The following is an 18,359-nucleotide window of genomic DNA, read 5'->3' on the forward strand; positions in this document are numbered from 1 at the left end:
CAGTTTGTTCATATTTCGGGCAGAAGCCAAGGGAAGAATGTGCTGTTCCTCATCCAGGAGGCTGTCACCTTGCCTGCTGTGCACTGCTGGGAGCACTGACACGGGTGCTCTCCTGTAAATCACTGCAGCTTGCTGGAGTCCCACAACTTAAAAACCAAACCCCAGGCTGCTGCTAGAGCTAAAGGGGTCAGTGTGTAATGGGGAGCGTTGTAAAGCTCTTAACCCCTCCTGGGATGCGAAGGCATCTTCACATTGAGCTCCTACCCCTGCTGAAATTTAATGAGGATCTCTCCAGAATGGTCTCTTCTCCCATAAGCACCATTACAGCCTGTGTCCTGCTCAGCCCCACAGCAAAACAGTGGCAGGGGAAGCCCCAGCAGCACATCTCCAGCAGACCATGTACCATGTTACCCCATTAATAGAGATGCTCAGGAGCTGTTTGACCCCGGCTGCCTTTTGGTTTGGCATAAGGCAGCACAGCCCCATTGCCTTCACCTGCTCCCTCACTGAGAGATGCGTTCGCATCCCAAGTGAGCTCTTTTTGTAGAATCCCAGCCTGGTTTGGGTTGGAAGAGACCTTAAAGCTGCTCCAGCTCCAACCCCTTCCACTGGAGCAGCTGCTCCAAGCCCCTGTGTCCAACCTGGCCTTGAGCACTGCCAGGGATGGGGCTTTTCCTCATTTACTGTTCACACCTTCCTGTTGTTGGGGGTGAATCAGTTGCTTTACCAATCACCTTTACAGAACCGTTCCCTTTCCCCATGGCCCAAAGAGCTTCCTGATGTCTTTATTTATTGATTTTTGTTACCATTTCATTGCTTTTGTGGTGCAAAAGAACAGGATCTTAGTGCTGTTCCTAACTCCTTCCTCAGGGTGTGGCTGGTATGGACGGACCCACTGGGCCCAAGGGGAATGTGGTAAGTTTTCACTGCAGATTCTACAGGCAGTTGAGATATTACATAGAGTGAAATGTAAAATGTACTCTATTAAATTAGATTTTCTAATTGCTTTTTAGCCTGGTCTAGATTCCTCCCAGAGCCTGTGAAAACCACAGAGAGTATCTTCCTGCAGCAAACGGCTGTTAATTTAGTATAATTTCTGATGGAATTACACATTATTTCCCCCTGAAAGATCAAACATTCTCATTGAGATGTGTGTTGTTCTAATGAATATCAAAATATAGTAATTTAACTGAGAGGGAAAAAAATCTTTGGGCTTCATGCTTTGTACTGATGGGATCAAATGGGCTCCCTGCAGAAGAGCCAGTGCAGACAGGGGGTGTTAGAGCTCAGCTCCTCTGGGCTGCGTGTCCATGCTGAGGAGTGTGCCCTGGAACCACTTCCCTGCTTCCTATCCCACTGCAGAGGTTGCTTCCCTTTCCCAGGAGCTCTGCTCCCACAGAGGGCTAGGGATGGAGCTGGGATGCTGCACAGCGGCAGGAGCCAGAGGAAGCTCTGGCTCCGCTCTCACTTCTCCTGCCTTCAGCTCTGCCCTTGTCTCCTCACAGGGTCCTCAGGGTGAGCCGGGTCCCCCAGGACAACAGGGCAACCCAGGTGCTCAGGTAAGAGGAAAACTCCTTTTCCATGGGTGGGAGGAAGGAGTGATGGTTTAGAGCAAGCTTCATTCCCCCACCAGAGACAGGACCAGTGCTATGGAGATCTGCTGGGAACTGGCTTCATGATACATCACTGGCCAAAACACTCCCAGTTTCACATCCCCTGGTTCTTACCTGGGTTTTGCTGCCGTGAGGCAAAGCCAGACCCAGATCCAAGCCATCTCTTTGGCCAAGTCACATCTTGTGGCTCATGCCTGACTTTTAGGATCTCGGGGTCCACTTGCTCTGCAGCCAGATGGGTGGTAGAGATGTCCAGGCCTTGCTGCCAGCCTTCTCCACAGCTCTCAGCAGGTCTCACCTCTTAGAGCATCTCTTTTCCATGCTGGGGCTGAGCAGTGCAGCTCCCTGGAGGAGGAGATGAAATGTTATCATCCCTCACAGACATGTTGAGAATGGAGGGACCTGGGGAAGTCCCCATCTGTGTCAGGCACTAGAATCATGCTCAGCTCCAGCACTGCCAAGATGCATTGGGAGGGAATAACTTGTTCCTTAATGACCCTGGGGTTTTCTCTTCACAGGGTCTCCCAGGTCCACAAGGCGCGATCGGTCCCCCAGGAGAGAAGGTACATTTAAATCCTGAGCTTCAGCTTCAGACAACTGTTGCCATTGATACGTGTGTGCTGTCTCAGCTGCTCCTTTGCTCCATATGCAACATCTGTTTGCAGCCGTGTCTATGAAAGTCTAATGCCTCTCGTTCCAGACAAGAGGGACAAGAAAGCATGGTTTACCTCTAATTCATAATATTTGCATTCATTTCCCCTCTTAAGAGAAACATTCTGATGGTAAAGCATTAGGAGAGGATTGAGAATTATCTTGTTCTGTGGGCTAAATGCCTGGGAGTCTGAGCGGGATGGTAATGGGAAGAGCCCATGGATCTGACTCAGTCAGCCAAGATCCCTCTGCCTCCTCCTGCCTGCTCCAGCTCTCTCTGATTTTCCACTGCTGGTGCTGCCCCCACTGGTGCTGGACTCCAGTTGTCAATGGGGTCCTGCAGAGGAGCCCTATCCTGCAGCTTGTCCTTAGGTGCATGCAGCATTTGGTCTTTTGGCAGGACACAGCTTGATGCTTCATGCCCTGGCGTTGAGCTCCCACTGTGCATCATGTCTGTATGCCCAAGGTGCTGGCACTAACACTGCTGCATCCTGGGATGCTGGGACGACTCTGCCCACAGCAATAAGCAGACTCCCTACAACCACAGCAGCTTTGCTGACAGATTCACCTCTCTGCAGCCTTTCACAGCTGCGCAGAGCAAGAGCTGTGCCTGAAAAGCTGCATCCTCCAATGTTCTGAGGCTCTGACCATTGTGTGTGTTATTTGCTTTTAGGGGCCGCTGGGCAAACCCGGTCTCCCTGGCATGCCTGGGGCTGATGGTCCTCCGGTAAGTTGTTCTCTCCTGGGTCTCTGCTTTGGCACCGGGGCTGGGGGGCCCGATCCTGCACCCATCCACCCGGGGGTGCACCATGGGCTAGTGAAGCACATGAGCCTGCAAGGCTGGGTTGAAGGGTTTGAGGTTGAGAAGCTCTGTCCCTGCTCCAAGCTTTGGTACTTCTCACATCTCTTGGGGCCTCTCTTTCTCCTCCTCCTGTTTTCCCCCTGTTTCAGTAGGTTGGCAGCTCACTGAGGTAGGGATGCTCTCCTGTGTGGGATCGTGTTTATGCACAGTGCAGCATGAGCACGGAGTGGTCCTCATCTTGCTCGGGGCTGCTAGGCATTGCTGCGGAACAGTGATAAGAGCAGGTTGAAATTGGTGTCAATATTGGATTCCTGCAGCTTCCTCCTAATCCTGCTTTAAGCATCATTTGCTCCTCGCTCTAGAAATCAGTCTTAATCTCTGGCCTTTAAACCTGATCTCACTTTTATGCACCTCAGAGGCACCTGGTTTTAAGAGTGATAAATGTAAAATAGCTACATCCCATAGCGCAGATGGAAAACATGGCAAGAAAAATGACATTTCCCACCCTTGGGTTGTCATTCCTTCAGAGGATGCTTCAAACACTCATGCAATGGTTACTCGAGTTAACAGAGCAGCTAAAGAAAATCCCACAACGTCTCTAAAGCTGTTTTGATGTGGAATTCCTGCAGCAGCTTCCAGGGAAGTTCACCTGGAGGAGATGCCAGTTCTGTTTTCATGCATACTGAAGGCTGGATAAGACCTGCAAGCTGAGCACATGCGGGTGCCTGTGGACATGGGTTCTTTGCCACAGATAGTGTGCAGATAGATTGGAGGTTTGTAAGCGGACGGGTTGCTCTTTCCAGGCACAAAAACCTGCCCCTGTTCTCTTCATAGAAACCGGACTTGGACCTGGCAATCCCTGAGGCCTTTCTCACTGCTAAAGCCAACTGAGCTGCTCATCAGTTTTTGGTCTTGGCAGCAGTAACAGAGATGGGCATTTTGACAGTGGTGATGATTTAGTGCAGAGTGGACCAAAGCTTTAGAAACCTGCTGCACTTCCAGTGTGCCTCCTGGGGGTGCAGTGCCAGGAGCTGGAGGCAGACACGGGTAAATGACCCTCATTGTGCACTGATGCTCTCGGTGATGGTTAAACTCACAAGGCAAATGCAGGTTGCATGTCTTGATGTAGAAGTGACAACTGTCATTGGTGTTTAAACCGGCTTGTTTAGTGAAGTCTGGCTTGTCTGACATTGCTGTTCTGAAGAGCAGTGGTGGAAAATACCCTTGGGATTTCCTTGTGCTATTGGTAGCAAGTATTTGGGTATTTAGAGGAGAGTTCATAAGTGAAGAACCATTGAGTGCAGGAAGTCTTACTGGCTTTAGAGCAATGTGCTCATCATCCTTATAAAACAACTGGTCCCTGGGTGTGCAGTGAGTGCCCCTGGGGGGGGTTATTGCTTTTGTATAGGCACTACCAACCAGAGAGTCATCTTCCACCCTGGCTCCTTTGGGTTCCAACAGTAGGGAAATCAACACTAAAAATTCCTTGCATGGATTTTCCCCCATTCTCTCTAATCCTCCAAGCTCTGTCTGAGTCAATTTACACTGTTTTCTACTGACTACAATCCCAGCTAAAGAGCTCTAAAGGTGATGAATGAGAGTGTGTTGGAAACTCTTGGATGTTGAGTTATTCAGCACCAAATCCCAAGAGGAATGCTGGCCACCATGGTTGGAGGGGATGCAGGTTAGCTGAGCCCTTGTCATGAGATCCTGTAATGGACTCTGGGAATTGGGAAATTAATGAGGGGCTCTGACCATCTGGGGGTGTGACCTTTCCAGGTGTGCCCACACAGAGTTAACTTTACCTTTTGTTCCTATTGCTGTGCTGCTGAGCTCCCCGAGCTGCTCTGATGGGTGAGGTGCACTGCAATGGGCTTTGTGCTTCCCAGCTGAAGGTGGTGAAGAGTTAAAGTGCAATTAACCTGGTAGAGCACCAGCAAGGGCCAAAATGCTGCTCTCCTTCTGGGATAAGGTCACTCTTGCAAGCTGGCTTCAGGGGCTGCCTGCATCAGGGAGAGCTTCCTGAGAGCAGCTCTTCTCTTACAGATAGATCACAGCTGCCTGAGTGAGCTGTTGGCTTTGGAGCATCAGATGTGCACTAAACCCCTTTTCCTCTGGGTCTCTTTTATGAATAGGGTCACCCTGGCAAGGAAGGTCCTCCTGGAGAGAAGGGGAATCAGGTAGGTGTCAACACGGCCCTCAGCACTGCTAAGGGGAAGTCGCTGTAGCTGGATGGGGACAGATGTCCATGGGGCTCTGGGGATGGCCGGGCAGCTGGGGGATGTGGGTCAGTGGCAGTGACAAGAAACAAACCTCGTTGAGATCTGGGAGCTGAGCCCAGGTTTAGTCTCTTGACAGTCCCTGCTGGTGCCTGGGCTGGGCTTTCCTCTGCTCCTCCCGGCTTGCCTGGCAGGCAGAGCTCCATAACCCAGCAGACACCAAAACTGAAAGTGTGAAGGGAAACCTTCCCTTAACCAGACACAAATAAATATCCTTCGTGGCACAGGGAATGGAGGAAATAACTCTTGTTGTGTTTCCTTTCCCTCCCCCTCAAACCCCCTCTTTAACAATATATTTGAGGATATTGCCGGAGGCTGGAGGCCTTGAATTATACATGAATTATACAGCGTCCGTCTGTCCGGGAGATTTACTCCCTGCATTCCCACTGTGTCCCATTCGCTTGGAAAACATTGCATCTGTCTTTGATGGGAGCAGTTGGGTTTGATGGATGCCAGCCCCAGCCGTGCTCGGGTGCTGCAGGGAACACGACCCACGGCTGCAGCCGCTCATCTGGCATCTCCCAGGGCTGGGAATTCAAGCATCAGCCTCTGCAGGGGACAAGAAGCCAGTGAGTGCTTGTGCTGGTGCTCCCTGTGCTGGGGGAGGTGTAGCAAACACCAGTGAGGTGATTTGGGAATGGTGCTGCTGCTGTGGGTCTCTTCCAGCCGGTGATCCCATAAGGTCTGGGATGCTGTTGGACCCATGGGCTCTGCCTGGTGCTCAGGCTGGAAAAGCTGGTCTGTGTCAGGCTGGGACATGCAGAGGGGTCTATGTTTAGTTAGGCAAAATAAAAGGCAGCCAGGTTCACTATAGGACATGATTCATTTGCAGATGTAAGTGTGGCAGTGAGGGTGGGCAGGAGCTATTGCAGAGCACGTATCAGGCACTATGGTCTAGTGCAGCTCCTGGTGTCACTGGGGATTTGCAGTGCCAGAAGGGAGCTTTGTGAGCATCTCCTGTCCCATGTAGCTCAGGCCAAAGGACATCACCTGGAGGCTTGTGCCTCAGGCAATAACCCCTCTCTGTGATCATTATCATTGCAAGCTCTGCTGTGTTACTGCTAAACCAGGACGGTTTGGAAGAGGGGAAGCAGCAGAACATGTTCTTCCTCTCTGAGATCTGTTTTCTTTAATCCAAACCACAAATCATTGTTATCACCAGTTGTTGCTACCCTGACTCTTCTCATCCCCTTCTCCTATGGTTTGGATCTTTGCCGTTGGCTCAGCCCTGTGCACTTGCTCCAGGTGATGTTCCTGTAGTGCTCTTGGCTATTTTGAGCTATTTTCAGATGGCTGTTACCATTTCCATCCGGTCCAAAGCAGCCACATGGCCAGGATATGTGCTTTATGCACACTTCCCTTATTGCTGTACCTTCATGTTGGTTTGTGACATGTTTTTGTTGTTTGCCCTTTTTCCACCCCAGGGTCCACCAGGTCCTCAGGGCCCCATCGGTTACCCAGGACCACGTGGAGTCAAGGTAAGGAGGACACACAAACAGTGTCTGTGGCATTGCTTGTGCTGGGGATGGACACTGATGGGGGTGCAGATGCCCTACCAGGGCACTTGGGACCTCCTCAGAGTCCATCATCTTCTCCCAGGCCATGAGGATTACAAGTCCCCTGCTCTTCAATAACCCCTCCTAGCATCACTCAGTGCTTTGCAGGGATTTCTCTTTCATTACTCTTGAGCGTGGCTCAGGCCTGTTCTGGTTGTTTCCAGTTTACAACCAAAGTAAATCTCAGCCAGAATGTGAGGATTTTAACAAGGCTTGTTAATAAAACAAAAAAGCCCATTACTAAAACAAAGCAAGTCTTTCATGCTCCTGACCAAGACCCTGTTAGATGAAGCTGATGCATGTCAGCAATGTGCTCTTTTCACTGGATTGAATTCCAGCCCTTTCCTTGTTCCTGCTGCCTGCAGCACTCATGTTGATGGTAAGGCTGTGGATGTTTTTTACCCATTCAGCAGTGGCTGTTATGCCCATCAAGATGTATTAGTGCAGGTGCAGATGCATCCTGCATCCCAAAGGTCCAATGAATCTGCAGGAATCTGTGCTCGCAGATACAAGCACAGCTCGGGGACGGGCTGTGGGTGAAGCGAAGCCCTCTTAAACCCTCTTGTATATTGTTTCAATAGCAGAGACCCATTTGCTGTTCTGCCTTCAAAATGTAAAGGGATGTATTTAGCCAACACAAGCTTCCATCTCGTTTTTTGCAAGGTTGCAGATTGAGACATAGTGGTCCATTAGGGAATGGTTTGCTGTTGTGTTTACCATTAAAGTGGAACTGTTCCACATTAGAGTGATCTACAGGAAGTCGTGCACCAAACCCGTAGTGAGTACAGACAAGGTTTTGCTTCCTACAAGCAGTGTTCTATTAACTGCACAAGCCTCCAGCTCAGGAGAAATATGTGTCTCATTGGGTTTGCAGCTGTAAATAACTTGGAGCTCCCACCAGACCCTGTCCTGCTGCACAAATGTTGATGTACTTTTAATTATACTTGTTCCTGACATGCTGAAGGGAAGAACAGATTTAAACTACCCCAAGCAAAATCCTGTAGTCAGAGGAAAACCAACCCAAGCCACTCCTCTTCACTGTCAGAGATGCATTGCCCATTGTACTGAAGGGTGATGTTTGCTCCCAAGAGGCAGGATGGATCCTGCAGGTTGGGCTGGTGGCAGTAGCAGGGGGCACATCCTGCCCACACTCAGCACCTCTGGGCTGATTGCCTTGGTGAAGCTTTGGAGGGCTTCTGCACCATGTCACAGATGCCCACAGTGGTCGTGTTACCTTTGCTTTTATCCACATTTTGGTCCCTAAATGTGCTTTATAAAAGACAGTGAGCACACAGACATGAGAACCACGGTAAGAAAAGAGCTGGGCTTAACCCTGGGGGTGTTGGACACGGTGCTGCAGCACAGCACGGAGCTCTCTGACAGTGTGCTCAGAGAATGTAAAGTGGATTCCCTTCCCAGGTGCCTGTGCACAGCCTGAGCATGGGGTTTAATGTGAATGCGTGAGTGATTCCAGCATGTTGGCAAGGCTTCTGTGGGAATGGGTTGGAAAAGCTTTCATAGTGAGTTTTGTCCCTGGAAACCTAACTCCTGGGCAGGGAATGGGCAGAAACCACCACCCCCACCTGCAAACTCAAGCTTGTGGTTATAAGGTACTCACTGGTTACCAGCCAGACATCAGCAGCTGATACTTGATTAGCAGTGTATTAGGAGCATCACAGTTTGCAGAGATACCATTGTCAACATCACAGGAAGCACAAATCACTGTGATTAATGATTCCTCCCTCTTAAGCTTACCTATACATGTGTAACCTCTTGTTTTATCTCCTGCAAGGGAGCAGATGGTGTTCGTGGATTGAAAGGCACCAAAGGTGAAAAGGTGAGTGATCACTGCATGTTTGCATTGATGTTCTGTGGCCTCTGAGCAGCTGTGCAGACTGGTCCCTCAGGATGCTCCCTGTGATCCTGCACAAGAGGTTTCTCTCAGGGGAGCAGGGGCTGAGCACCCAAAGGACTGGTCTCCTCTTGCTGGGACCTGCTGTGATGTTCTGTCGTGTCTTGGCTTGGAGCAGGGAGTCCTTGAGCCTCTGACATGCTCAGGGTTGGAGCTGTTTGCTGTGTCCAGCCATCACTTACAGCTCAGGGGCAGGGTCAGGATGATCTCCCCGTGACAGAATATGGAGCTGGAGTGATGGAGTGGAGCTGAAGGGTTTGAGGTGTGTTACAGCAGGGCAGTGGTGCAGGGGATGTGCTGGTCAGCAGAGCAGCTTGTAAACCCCAAACCAATAAGAGTCAGCTCAGCCTATCTCTGTGTGTCTGAGGATGCAGTTGTTTCTCCCAGAGGAAAAGCCAAGTGGTGGAGAAAAACCTTCCTTGCTCCCATGAACAGATCCATGTTCCTTCATTCCTGCCCACAGCAATTCCTCAGCACAGCCACAGTTTTAGCTTAGGGAATCCTGGCAGGGGCCTTCCAACTTCAAAAGTCATTCTGGAAACTGCATCTTCATTGCCTACCAGAGGTTTGCTGGAGGATGAATACATTATTGATTTGAGCTCTGCAATTAAATCTGCTTGCCTGAAAGAAACAACTGCTGCTGTCCTGGAGGTTGCTCAAAGCCTGGTGTAAAACATCCTCCCTGGAAACAAAACCAGTTCTACTGCAGAAATACTCAGTTCTCGGTGCTGGTGAAGTGGTGTCAGCCACATCGGGCCAGATCTCTGCTCCTGATGTGCAGCCAGGATGGGATGTAGGGAATACTTGCTCTGATCCCTCTGGGACCTCATTGTCGCACCCTGGCTGGGTTTTCATGTTCATTTGTGCACACCAAAGGCTTACAGAAGCCAATGTGATGGGCAGTGCAGGGACCCAGTCTTGTCATCCCTGGGCAGGGGCCATACAGTGAAGCCAGAGAAGCTTTTTTTGCTTTCATCCATACACCTTGTCTGTGTTTTCCCCTCTCCACTATCTAGGGTGAAGATGGCTTCCCTGGCTTCAAAGGGGATATGGGCATCAAAGGAGACCGGGTAAGTCTGTGATGGATTGCAGCATGAGGGTACTGCTGTCAGCAGCCATGGGGTCTGGGACCTGCCTTCCCCATCAACACCTATCCTGTCATTAACAGGGGGAAATTGGGCCTCCTGGCCCCCGGGGTGAGGATGGTCCTGAAGGTCCCAAGGGTCGCTCTGGCCCCAATGGTGATCCTGGTCCTCTTGGTCCTGCTGGAGAGAAGGTGAGTCTCAACCATGGGATGTTTCACTGCAAACCCTGCTTTGCTTTGGGTGTCCTGGGTGGGTGTGGGGCAGTGCTCAGCATGGGGACAGGGGGGATTTTAGGGCAGAGCGATGAAGAGGAGCTGCAGGAGCTTTGTGTGAAGGGGGTAAGAGTTGTTCCATGCAGAGCCCAGAGGAGACCACGGGCTGATGGTTTTACTGCAGCAGCGTGACTTGAGTGTGTTGAGCTATTGGTCCCTTTGGTGTTATCTGCTTGGGTACAATGTCTTGAAAACAAGAGCAGAGAAGATTGAAGAATTGGAATATCGCGGACTCCAGTCTGATCTCTGCATGCATCCCATTGACAATGAGAGTAAAACTAACCAGTAGGTCCCCAACACATCTGTGGTGCCCACTCAGCATCAAACCCACTTGGTTTACCCCAGGGAGAGCAGAGGGTGGTTGTGGTGCCCCAGCAGCTTTATTCCACCCATATCATGTGTTCTGCTCTTGACTGCTCTGCACTTGGCATCTCTCTGTCTGCTGGAGCAGCTCTGCAGTCCTCGCAAGGTCTCCCTTGCTGGTGCTAACACATGTCTGTCTGTTCCAGGGGAAGCTTGGCGTGCCAGGACTGCCCGGATACCCAGGCAGGCAGGGCCCAAAGGTAACTGGATGGGTTCGGTCAGGGGGGTTCAGGGGGCGCACGGAGCACAGCAGACACTGTGGTAGTGGGTGAAGCCACAATGAGGGCTCAGCCCTGGTAATAGGGTGAGGTGGAGCAGCAGCATCACCACAGCAAAGGGGGTTCCTCCTTCCTCCCAAGGCAGGGCAGATTGATAGAGGGGTAAAACCAGCTCCCAGCCCTCCAGCAGTGGAAACACCTGCAGGGGCTGACAGGGGAGTTGGGGAGGGGGTTTTGACAAGGACAGGACAATGGGAGATGGGTTCAAACTTAAACAGGGGAGATTCAGGTTTGATATTACATGTTCTTCCCTGGGAGGGTGCTGAGGCGCTGGCACAGGGTGCCCAGAGAAGCTGTGGCTGCCCCATCCCTGGCAGTGCTCAAGGCCAGGTTGGACACAGGGGCTTGGAGCAACCTGTGCTAGTTGAAGGAGTCCCTGCCTGTGGCAGGAGGTTAGAACTGGGTGAGTTTTAAGGTCCCTTCTAACCCAAACCAGTCTGGGATTCTATGCAGTCAGTAATTGCTTCTGCATCGCTTCAGTCTTGTGCAAAGCAGTGGGAAGAGATGCGGTGGGACAGGGCTGCAGCATGTGAGGGGGTGCAGGCCAGCGCTGGGGAGGGATATAAACAGGCTCCATATGAGCTGTCATGCTAGTAGTACATGTAACAATCCTCCTTGCATTCTGCTTAGCATCTTCAAGGATCTGAGCTAGTGTTAAGTAATTAATCAAGGAGAGCAGCTAACGAATCAGGGTCTCCCTGAAATGGAAATAAACCTGCTGCTCGCAGATCTGCACCCACCTTTACTGCACACCCACCCTCAGCTGGGCCAAATGTGCTCTTTAAATGAGAACGGTGGATCCCACTACAGAGCCCGAGGCTGCAGCCCCTGTTTTACACACCCTGCAGGCTTTGGGAGCTCGTGGTTTTGTCAGCTTCTTTATTTCAGGAGTCATATTTTATTGTTCATGTGCATTGCTTGAGACAAAGCCCAGCCCAAGCAGGCTTGTTTAACACTGGAGCATCCTTACCTGCAGGAGGCTGTTCCTGGCTGTGGTGGTGATGGGTTGTGTTTTGATGTGTGTTTTCTCTCTGGGATGGGTGTTGTTTTCCATTTCTTTGCCCAATTCCTGTTTCAAGAGCAGCGGCCGCAGCTCTCCAGGCACTTACATCACAAAGGAACAAGCCAGGAGTTCATTTTTGGTGTGAAATGTAGAGACCAAGGAGCTCCCAGACCAGAGCTGCCTGTTCCCTGGGCACCCGGCACAGCCAGACCTGGGCCTGTGCAGGGGCTCTCAGGGAGGCACAGCCTCTGGTGCTGTTGGTTTTGGATGAGATGCAGTTTCTGAGGTCATCTCGGGTCTGTCTTTGGGTTTGGTTTTACTACCGGAGGGTTTAATACAAGCACTGGGAGCTGTGATGGCAGTGGCGCTCACTGGGGTTATTCCAGGCCAGCGGGTGCCTGGTGTGCATGGGCAGAGCTGCCCCTGGCACTGTCCTGAACCACTCACTCTCTCTTTGCTCCTTTCCCAAGGGCTCCATCGGCTTCCCAGGATTTCCAGGAGCCAACGGAGAGAAGGGCACACGGGTAAGAGCTGCTTTGTCAGTGTTCATCCCTCTCCAAAGCAAGGTCCTTGGGCAGGATGCAGGGAATGCTCTGCTGTGGGCGGCTGCTGGGCTGGTGCCCTGGTTGCTCTGCCACAAACAGGGTCATCCCAGGACCAGTGCTGGCTGTGGGAGAGGAGGGTGCTGTAACACAGAGTCAGTGCTGCAGACAGCAGCTTCCCAGTTAAACACCATCAGTTTTCCCTCAAGGTGTTGTAAGAGACTCCAAACGTGGATCCTGCCAGTGCCTCAGACTGTGCTGGGGGCACAAAGAGCTTTTTAATTACCAGTAATTACTGGAGATGGGTGAATCTGTTGAGCAGCAGGAACCAGAGTTAGCCCAGCTTGAGATTCAAACTGCATAACTGGCAACAGTCTCACAGGTTTCTCCTCTTAATGAGAGCTCTTCTGAATTCATAGACACCCTTATAATGTGGGGGCTCCATCCTCCAGACTTGTCTCCACCTCTCACTCCCACTCCACAGACTTTGCTTCCTAGTAGGGATGTCTAAATGCACGGGTGATGGTTTTCCTTCATGGAAGACAGAAGAATTGACAGGAGTTAGGGGATTCAGCTTGCAAACATGAAGTCATCTTTGCACCAGCTCTGCTCACAAAAGAGGGGGTGAGAAGAGAGAGTGGAATTAGTTTCCTTTGTACTCTCATTTAAATACAAATGACTTCTAACAGACATGTTTGATAGGAGCCCAGAAAGTGTAAATCACTTTGCACTGCATTAATAACATGCCACTGAAATTTGGTTTATATCCACCCCCCTTTTCCTTCCCCCCTGAGTAATTCATTTCATTCTGAACTCAAATGCAGCATCCCCATCCCTCCCTCAGCTCCGGCTGGAGGAGGGAGCTGTGAATAAAGCAGCTGCCACAACAGCCTTGAATTCACTGGAGCTCTGTAATTACCACCCTCTTTATCAACTGTACAGCAATAAAATCCTTGGGCTGGATTTCGGGTGGTGTAAAACGGGCTCAGCACCGCAGCGGGGTGGAGATGTGCTGCTCTGCAGCCCTCTGCAGCCGCATCCCTCCTGATCCAGCTGCTGCTTTGGTTCTGGTGGGATGGAGAGGCAGTTACTGGGATGGGAAACCTGTCAGGGAGCAGAGCAGGTACCAGGGAGTGGAGCAGGTACCAGGCTGCTGGTGGTTTATGGGACTGGAGGAAACCCCAAGGGTTGGGCTGGTTGAGTTTCAGCAGTGTTCAGCAGGATGAGGGACTGAGGGGCGAGCAGGAGTGCTGGGAAGGGGACCAGTGTCAGGACCAAGTGATGATAAGACAAAACATCATCAGTTTGCTTACTCTTATTCTAAATGAGCTTTGTGCTCTTAGGAGGAAGCACTGAGGACACTTGGCTGCACACCTGCAGGCCTCACACCTCTTCAGTCTAGGAACTGGAAAGGTTTCTATGTGTTTCAGGGTCAGAAGCTCCTGTTATCCCACCTCGGGAGCCGAGAGGTGCCTGGGGGATGCTGTCCCTAGCTGGGCTCTGGAGCACTGTGGGGCTGGTACCAGCAGCCCAGGTCTCTGGTGGAAAGAAGGGAGATGGGAATGTGGGGAGGAAGGAGGGGGTTTGTGTGTGGGGAGCAGGGACAGGTACCCCAGCCCCTGAGGAGAGCACGATCTGCACCTCTGTCAAACAGAAACATGTTGGTTTGGTTTATGGTCATTTGAATTCTTTTTTTCTCTCCAACGTGTAATTGAGCCATTTCTGCTGTTTCACACCCGATCCAGCAGCTTTTGCTTGTTTTAGCAGGGTATTTGTGTGTGGAAGAGGGGAGAGAGAGAAGATATTCACAGGCAGATATCTTGGTTAGGAAAGGGACAGCTTGAAGATCTTGTACAAATAGCAGAAATAGTGATGCTCAGGAACTGATCTGCTCTCCTCCTTTTATTTCCCTTTCTCCTAAGTATCCAATATGAAAGAAGTGAAAAGCAATTATATACAGAACAATAGACTGAGCTGGGGTCCCACAGCGTCACACCAAATGGAGACCATCAACTTAATTCAAGCCTCATTGATTTAGGCCTGATAAATCAAAGAACAGTCTCTCCCTTGCAGAAATCTCAGTCTGTTTCTCCTGAGCCCATTAAACATTTGCTGATGTTTTTGAGCATGTCCACAGACAGTCAAGAGATTCCAAGATTTGCTTCTCCAGTGACTGTGGAGTAACTCAATTTGCAGCTGAAATAAGCAAACCCCATTTGTTCCTCTTTCCACCAGTATTACTGTTGTGGATTCAACACAGGTATACCCAAAATAATGTGAATCCCACGTTTCCCTTGCAGTCATCATGTAGGAATGGAGCTGAGCTTTCCAGCTCATTGTTTCAGCAACAAAAGCAGTCTTCCAAGGCCTGAAGTCATAAAAAGCAAGGTGAAAACCAAAGGCAGAAGAACCCAGGCAGCAGATCCTGCCCATACAGAGCAGGCACCTGCGTTCTGGTGCTGGCAGGACCCACAGCACTAAAGCTGCTGGTCCTGAGACCGCAGCTTCTGACTGTTTAGCTGCACAAAAGGGCTGGTGATGCTAGAAACAGGGGGAGGGAAGCTGCTTGGTGGGTTAGAGAAGTGTGACCTGTTGGGTATGAGGACAGTTGAGGTGTGTGGCTGCTCGGTGCCCACAGCCGGGCTCGGGGGAGATGCTGGGATGTTTGCAAACCCGGATCATGAAATCAATAGATGTGAATAAGTGGTCTTATTTTTAGAGCTAATAGGCCCCTGCCATTAGGATGGGGTAATAGATCTGCTGCTCACCCCATCTGACAGAGCCTGGGGGGTGTGGAGGGACCGAAATACAACCATTTATTGAGGTGCCTGGGAAATAATGTGAATTTAGATGCTTTCCTTCGGTATCCCGGCTTGAAAAATACAGGTCTGTGTACATTTACAGTGCTGTATATATTCTCCGCAGCAGCACCCGGTGCTGTGCTCATGATTAATGGCAGCAATAAGCAGGGGAAGATTTTGCTTAAAAATAGAATTGAGGAAGGAGGGTTTGTGGTACCTGTGGGGATGTGGCACACGCTCCTCTCCACCTGCTCCCAGCTTAGCCTCTGGAGAGAGAGGAAAGCCAAGTGGAGGAGCTGAAAGTGATTGCTGTAATTCATTAAAGAGGGGATGCCAGCAGGGTTTATTAAGTGAGCTGCAGAACAAGGGGGATTCAGCAGGACTAATTTTAGTAGCTTGAAGAAAGTTGGTTGTAAAGTTTCCCGGCTCCCGTTTCATGTTCGCCTGGTTAATGAGCACAAATAGGAGCAGGTGAGATTACAGGATGATGGATTCAGGGCAGAAAGGGTGATGATATTTTAAGCAGCCTGTGTTCCTTGCACAGAAAGTGAGGTTTTTTCCTCCTTTAACAGGTGACAGCAGTCGTGGGCTGCAGGTCCAAAGGAAGGAAGTTAAACCTGTTGGGATTTTCTAGGTGACTTGACATGAGCCAAAACAGTGTTTCCAGGGAGCAGGCTCTAGGCCATTAGTTTTCTTTCAGGCTCAGGTAATGGAGCTTAACTGGCTGCCAGGTTGAGGACACAACCATCTCCGTCTTCCTTCTGTCAGACTCAATCAGAGTTCCCCATTACAGGATGCTGAGCGTGTCTGTCACGTCTCGTGAGCCTGATGTTCTGTCGCTGCTGTAAAGCAATGTCTTCAATTACTTGTTTAGCACAAAGTTCACAGAGATGAGGAAATGCCTGTAAATATTTGGGGCAGCTTAATCAGCTGCTGTGGTGTAAAATAACTGCTCAGAGCAGGAATCCTGCTTGGCTCCTGTTGTCCCTTAAATACTGAACAGCATGGGTCTAGCAACACATGTGCACATCCATGTATGCATCCATGTGTGCATCCTGCCCTGCTTCCGGCCAGGGTGAGGACCAACCCTTCCCTGTGGCTGCAGCAGTGTGGGCAGAGCTCAGTGGGATAAGGGGTGATGATAGCTTTTGGGATGGCAGAGTTGAAGAGCTTTCTTGCTGGGTCTTTAGAAGGCTACAAGGTCACCTTTGAACGTCTTTGGGGTGTTTTAAAGGACTTGGGATGCTTTTCCTTTGGGTTTATCTGCAGTGAGCTCAGCTGCAATATTGGCCACTAACTCCAGTTGTTTCTTATTGCAGGGGACACCTGGCAAACCAGGTCCAAGGGGGCAACGCGGTCCAACGGTAACAACCCATTTGTTCACTCCTGTGTGACTCGAAAGCTTGTTAAGGGCAGGGGAAAGTGGGATCTGATTAGTGTCCTTGCTGGGTAGGATCTGACCTACAGCAGTTAAAGCTAAGCAGAGGGGATGCAGAGATCTGGGGCTGGATCTCCCCAGTGAAGGTCCTCAGACCTCCAGAGGCAGTGATGAAGGCTCTTTGCTGCTGGTGGGATGTCTTCAGATGCTTGGGTGATCACAGTGTAGTGCTGTGGGTACCAGGAAGGGCTCAGATGTTGTCTTTTGTCTCTTTTCAAGGGTCCACGTGGGGAAAGAGGCCCTAGGGGAAGCACTGGGAAGCCTGGCCCAAAGGTAAGGTTTTGGAGAAGCCTGGTGGAATTGTGTCCTGGAAAGTGTTGGTGTAAGAGACTGCTGAGCTCATTGCTCTCTATTTCCCTTCTCTCCTTTCTCCATTGTACTTTGAAAGCCGAGCCCTCCCGAGCTTCATCACCCAACCAAATGGCTTGTAACCTAACCATAAAGCACGTGTAGGTCCTAGAAACACATTGACCTCGTTTCAGCAGGACTTTAAGCACTTACACCAGTGAAGGGCCATTGCAACCAGAAGGAATGAAGAGAACCCCCATGCTATAGGGACCTGCCAACCCTACAGCCCACTGACACTTCCCCTCAGGCCCGGTGATGGTGTTTGAGTAGTGCTTGAACCACCATAGAGGCTTTAGGCTGTGCCATGGGTGAAGGGGCAGAACAGGTACCTTCCTGCCAGTCTGGAGGTGCGCTCAGCTCCAGACCCAGCTGCAGGCACCACTTACGTGACCATCAGTCTCTGGGTGTATGGGAGCAGAGCTTTGTGTTGAAGAGTTGTCCCCATCGTGCTGTTGGCTTTAGAAGTAAATGCTTGGGCTTTGTGTCTGCATGAATTCCTGATAAATCCCTTGTCTGTGCAGCATTTATCTCTGGGAGGGGAGCCGGGAGGTGGTGGGAATGTCATGAGCTCACTGATGTTCTCTTCCCTGTGTTCTGATTAAGGGACATGGGGGAAGGAGCAGTGGGTTTGTCACTGGATGCTGCTCCTGAGGCAGAATTATTGCTAGACAGGGGCTGGGGGGGTCGGTGCCATTTGAAGTCTTTGTGCACAGCAGATGCAAGGGGGATCTATGTGTTTTTAATGGTGTTGTTCTGTTTATTCACAAAAGGGCAACTCTGGTGGTGATGGCCCCCCTGGACCTCCTGGAGAAAGGGTAAGTCAAGCTGATGGGGATAAAGCAGGATTAAAGCTCGGGGGGGTTGCATCCTACCAAGTGTTCTGTTAAGCAGAGGGGGGTGGGCAGCTCATTGGAGCTACAAAGAGGAGCTTGAGTAGGACCTTGGGTGTCCTTTGTAAGCATTGCTCCATTGGGAAAGGGAGAAGTCACCTGTGGGTTTTGTGCAGCCCTGGGCTGGAGGAGATGGTCCTTGGGAACCTCATGCTGATTCCTCCACATTGCTGTGCCATAGGTGGACAATCCTTCAGGTGCCCTCACCTGAGCTGGGATGGGTGAATAGCTGTTTTCCATAGCACAGTGAGGGAAAGGCATGAAGCGATTGAAAGCCCTTTGCATGTTCACAGTGCTTTTTGCAGCTGGACAGGCCACTCAGTCAAATATACCTCGTGGGTCACATCTCTCCATGCATTCATTACCAGGGATGGCCTCATGCGGCTGCATCTCGCACTTTGGGGCATTGATTTGTGGCAGAAGTAGCTGATTTCCCATGTCTTTGAGCTCACAAGCTGTTCACACAGAGCTAGGATTTCATAGCAAAGCATTGTAGGTTCCTTCACCCTGTTTTCTGGCTTGTGTT

At 50.7% G+C, this 18,359-nt stretch overlaps 1 protein-coding gene across 1 annotated transcript in view; it reads left to right on the forward strand.

The window, feature by feature from the left end:
• Positions 1-18,359, forward strand: part of COL5A1 (collagen type V alpha 1 chain) — a 129,853-nt gene that overhangs the window by 82,442 nt on the left and 29,052 nt on the right. Inside the window, exons 22-35 of the mRNA XM_034067678.1 lie at positions 871-915; positions 1,506-1,559; positions 2,132-2,176; positions 2,938-2,991; positions 5,202-5,246; positions 6,770-6,823; positions 8,694-8,738; positions 9,830-9,883; positions 9,982-10,089; positions 10,680-10,733; positions 12,285-12,338; positions 16,477-16,521; positions 16,815-16,868; positions 17,714-17,758. Of these exons, the coding sequence (XP_033923569.1) occupies positions 871-915; positions 1,506-1,559; positions 2,132-2,176; positions 2,938-2,991; positions 5,202-5,246; positions 6,770-6,823; positions 8,694-8,738; positions 9,830-9,883; positions 9,982-10,089; positions 10,680-10,733; positions 12,285-12,338; positions 16,477-16,521; positions 16,815-16,868; positions 17,714-17,758 (756 nt within the window). The remainder of the gene's footprint in view (positions 1-870; positions 916-1,505; positions 1,560-2,131; positions 2,177-2,937; positions 2,992-5,201; positions 5,247-6,769; positions 6,824-8,693; positions 8,739-9,829; positions 9,884-9,981; positions 10,090-10,679; positions 10,734-12,284; positions 12,339-16,476; positions 16,522-16,814; positions 16,869-17,713; positions 17,759-18,359) is intronic.

This window comes from Melopsittacus undulatus, chromosome 11 (genome assembly GCF_012275295.1).
Source record: "Melopsittacus undulatus isolate bMelUnd1 chromosome 11, bMelUnd1.mat.Z, whole genome shotgun sequence".
Classification (NCBI taxonomy): Eukaryota; Metazoa; Chordata; class Aves; order Psittaciformes; family Psittaculidae; genus Melopsittacus; species Melopsittacus undulatus.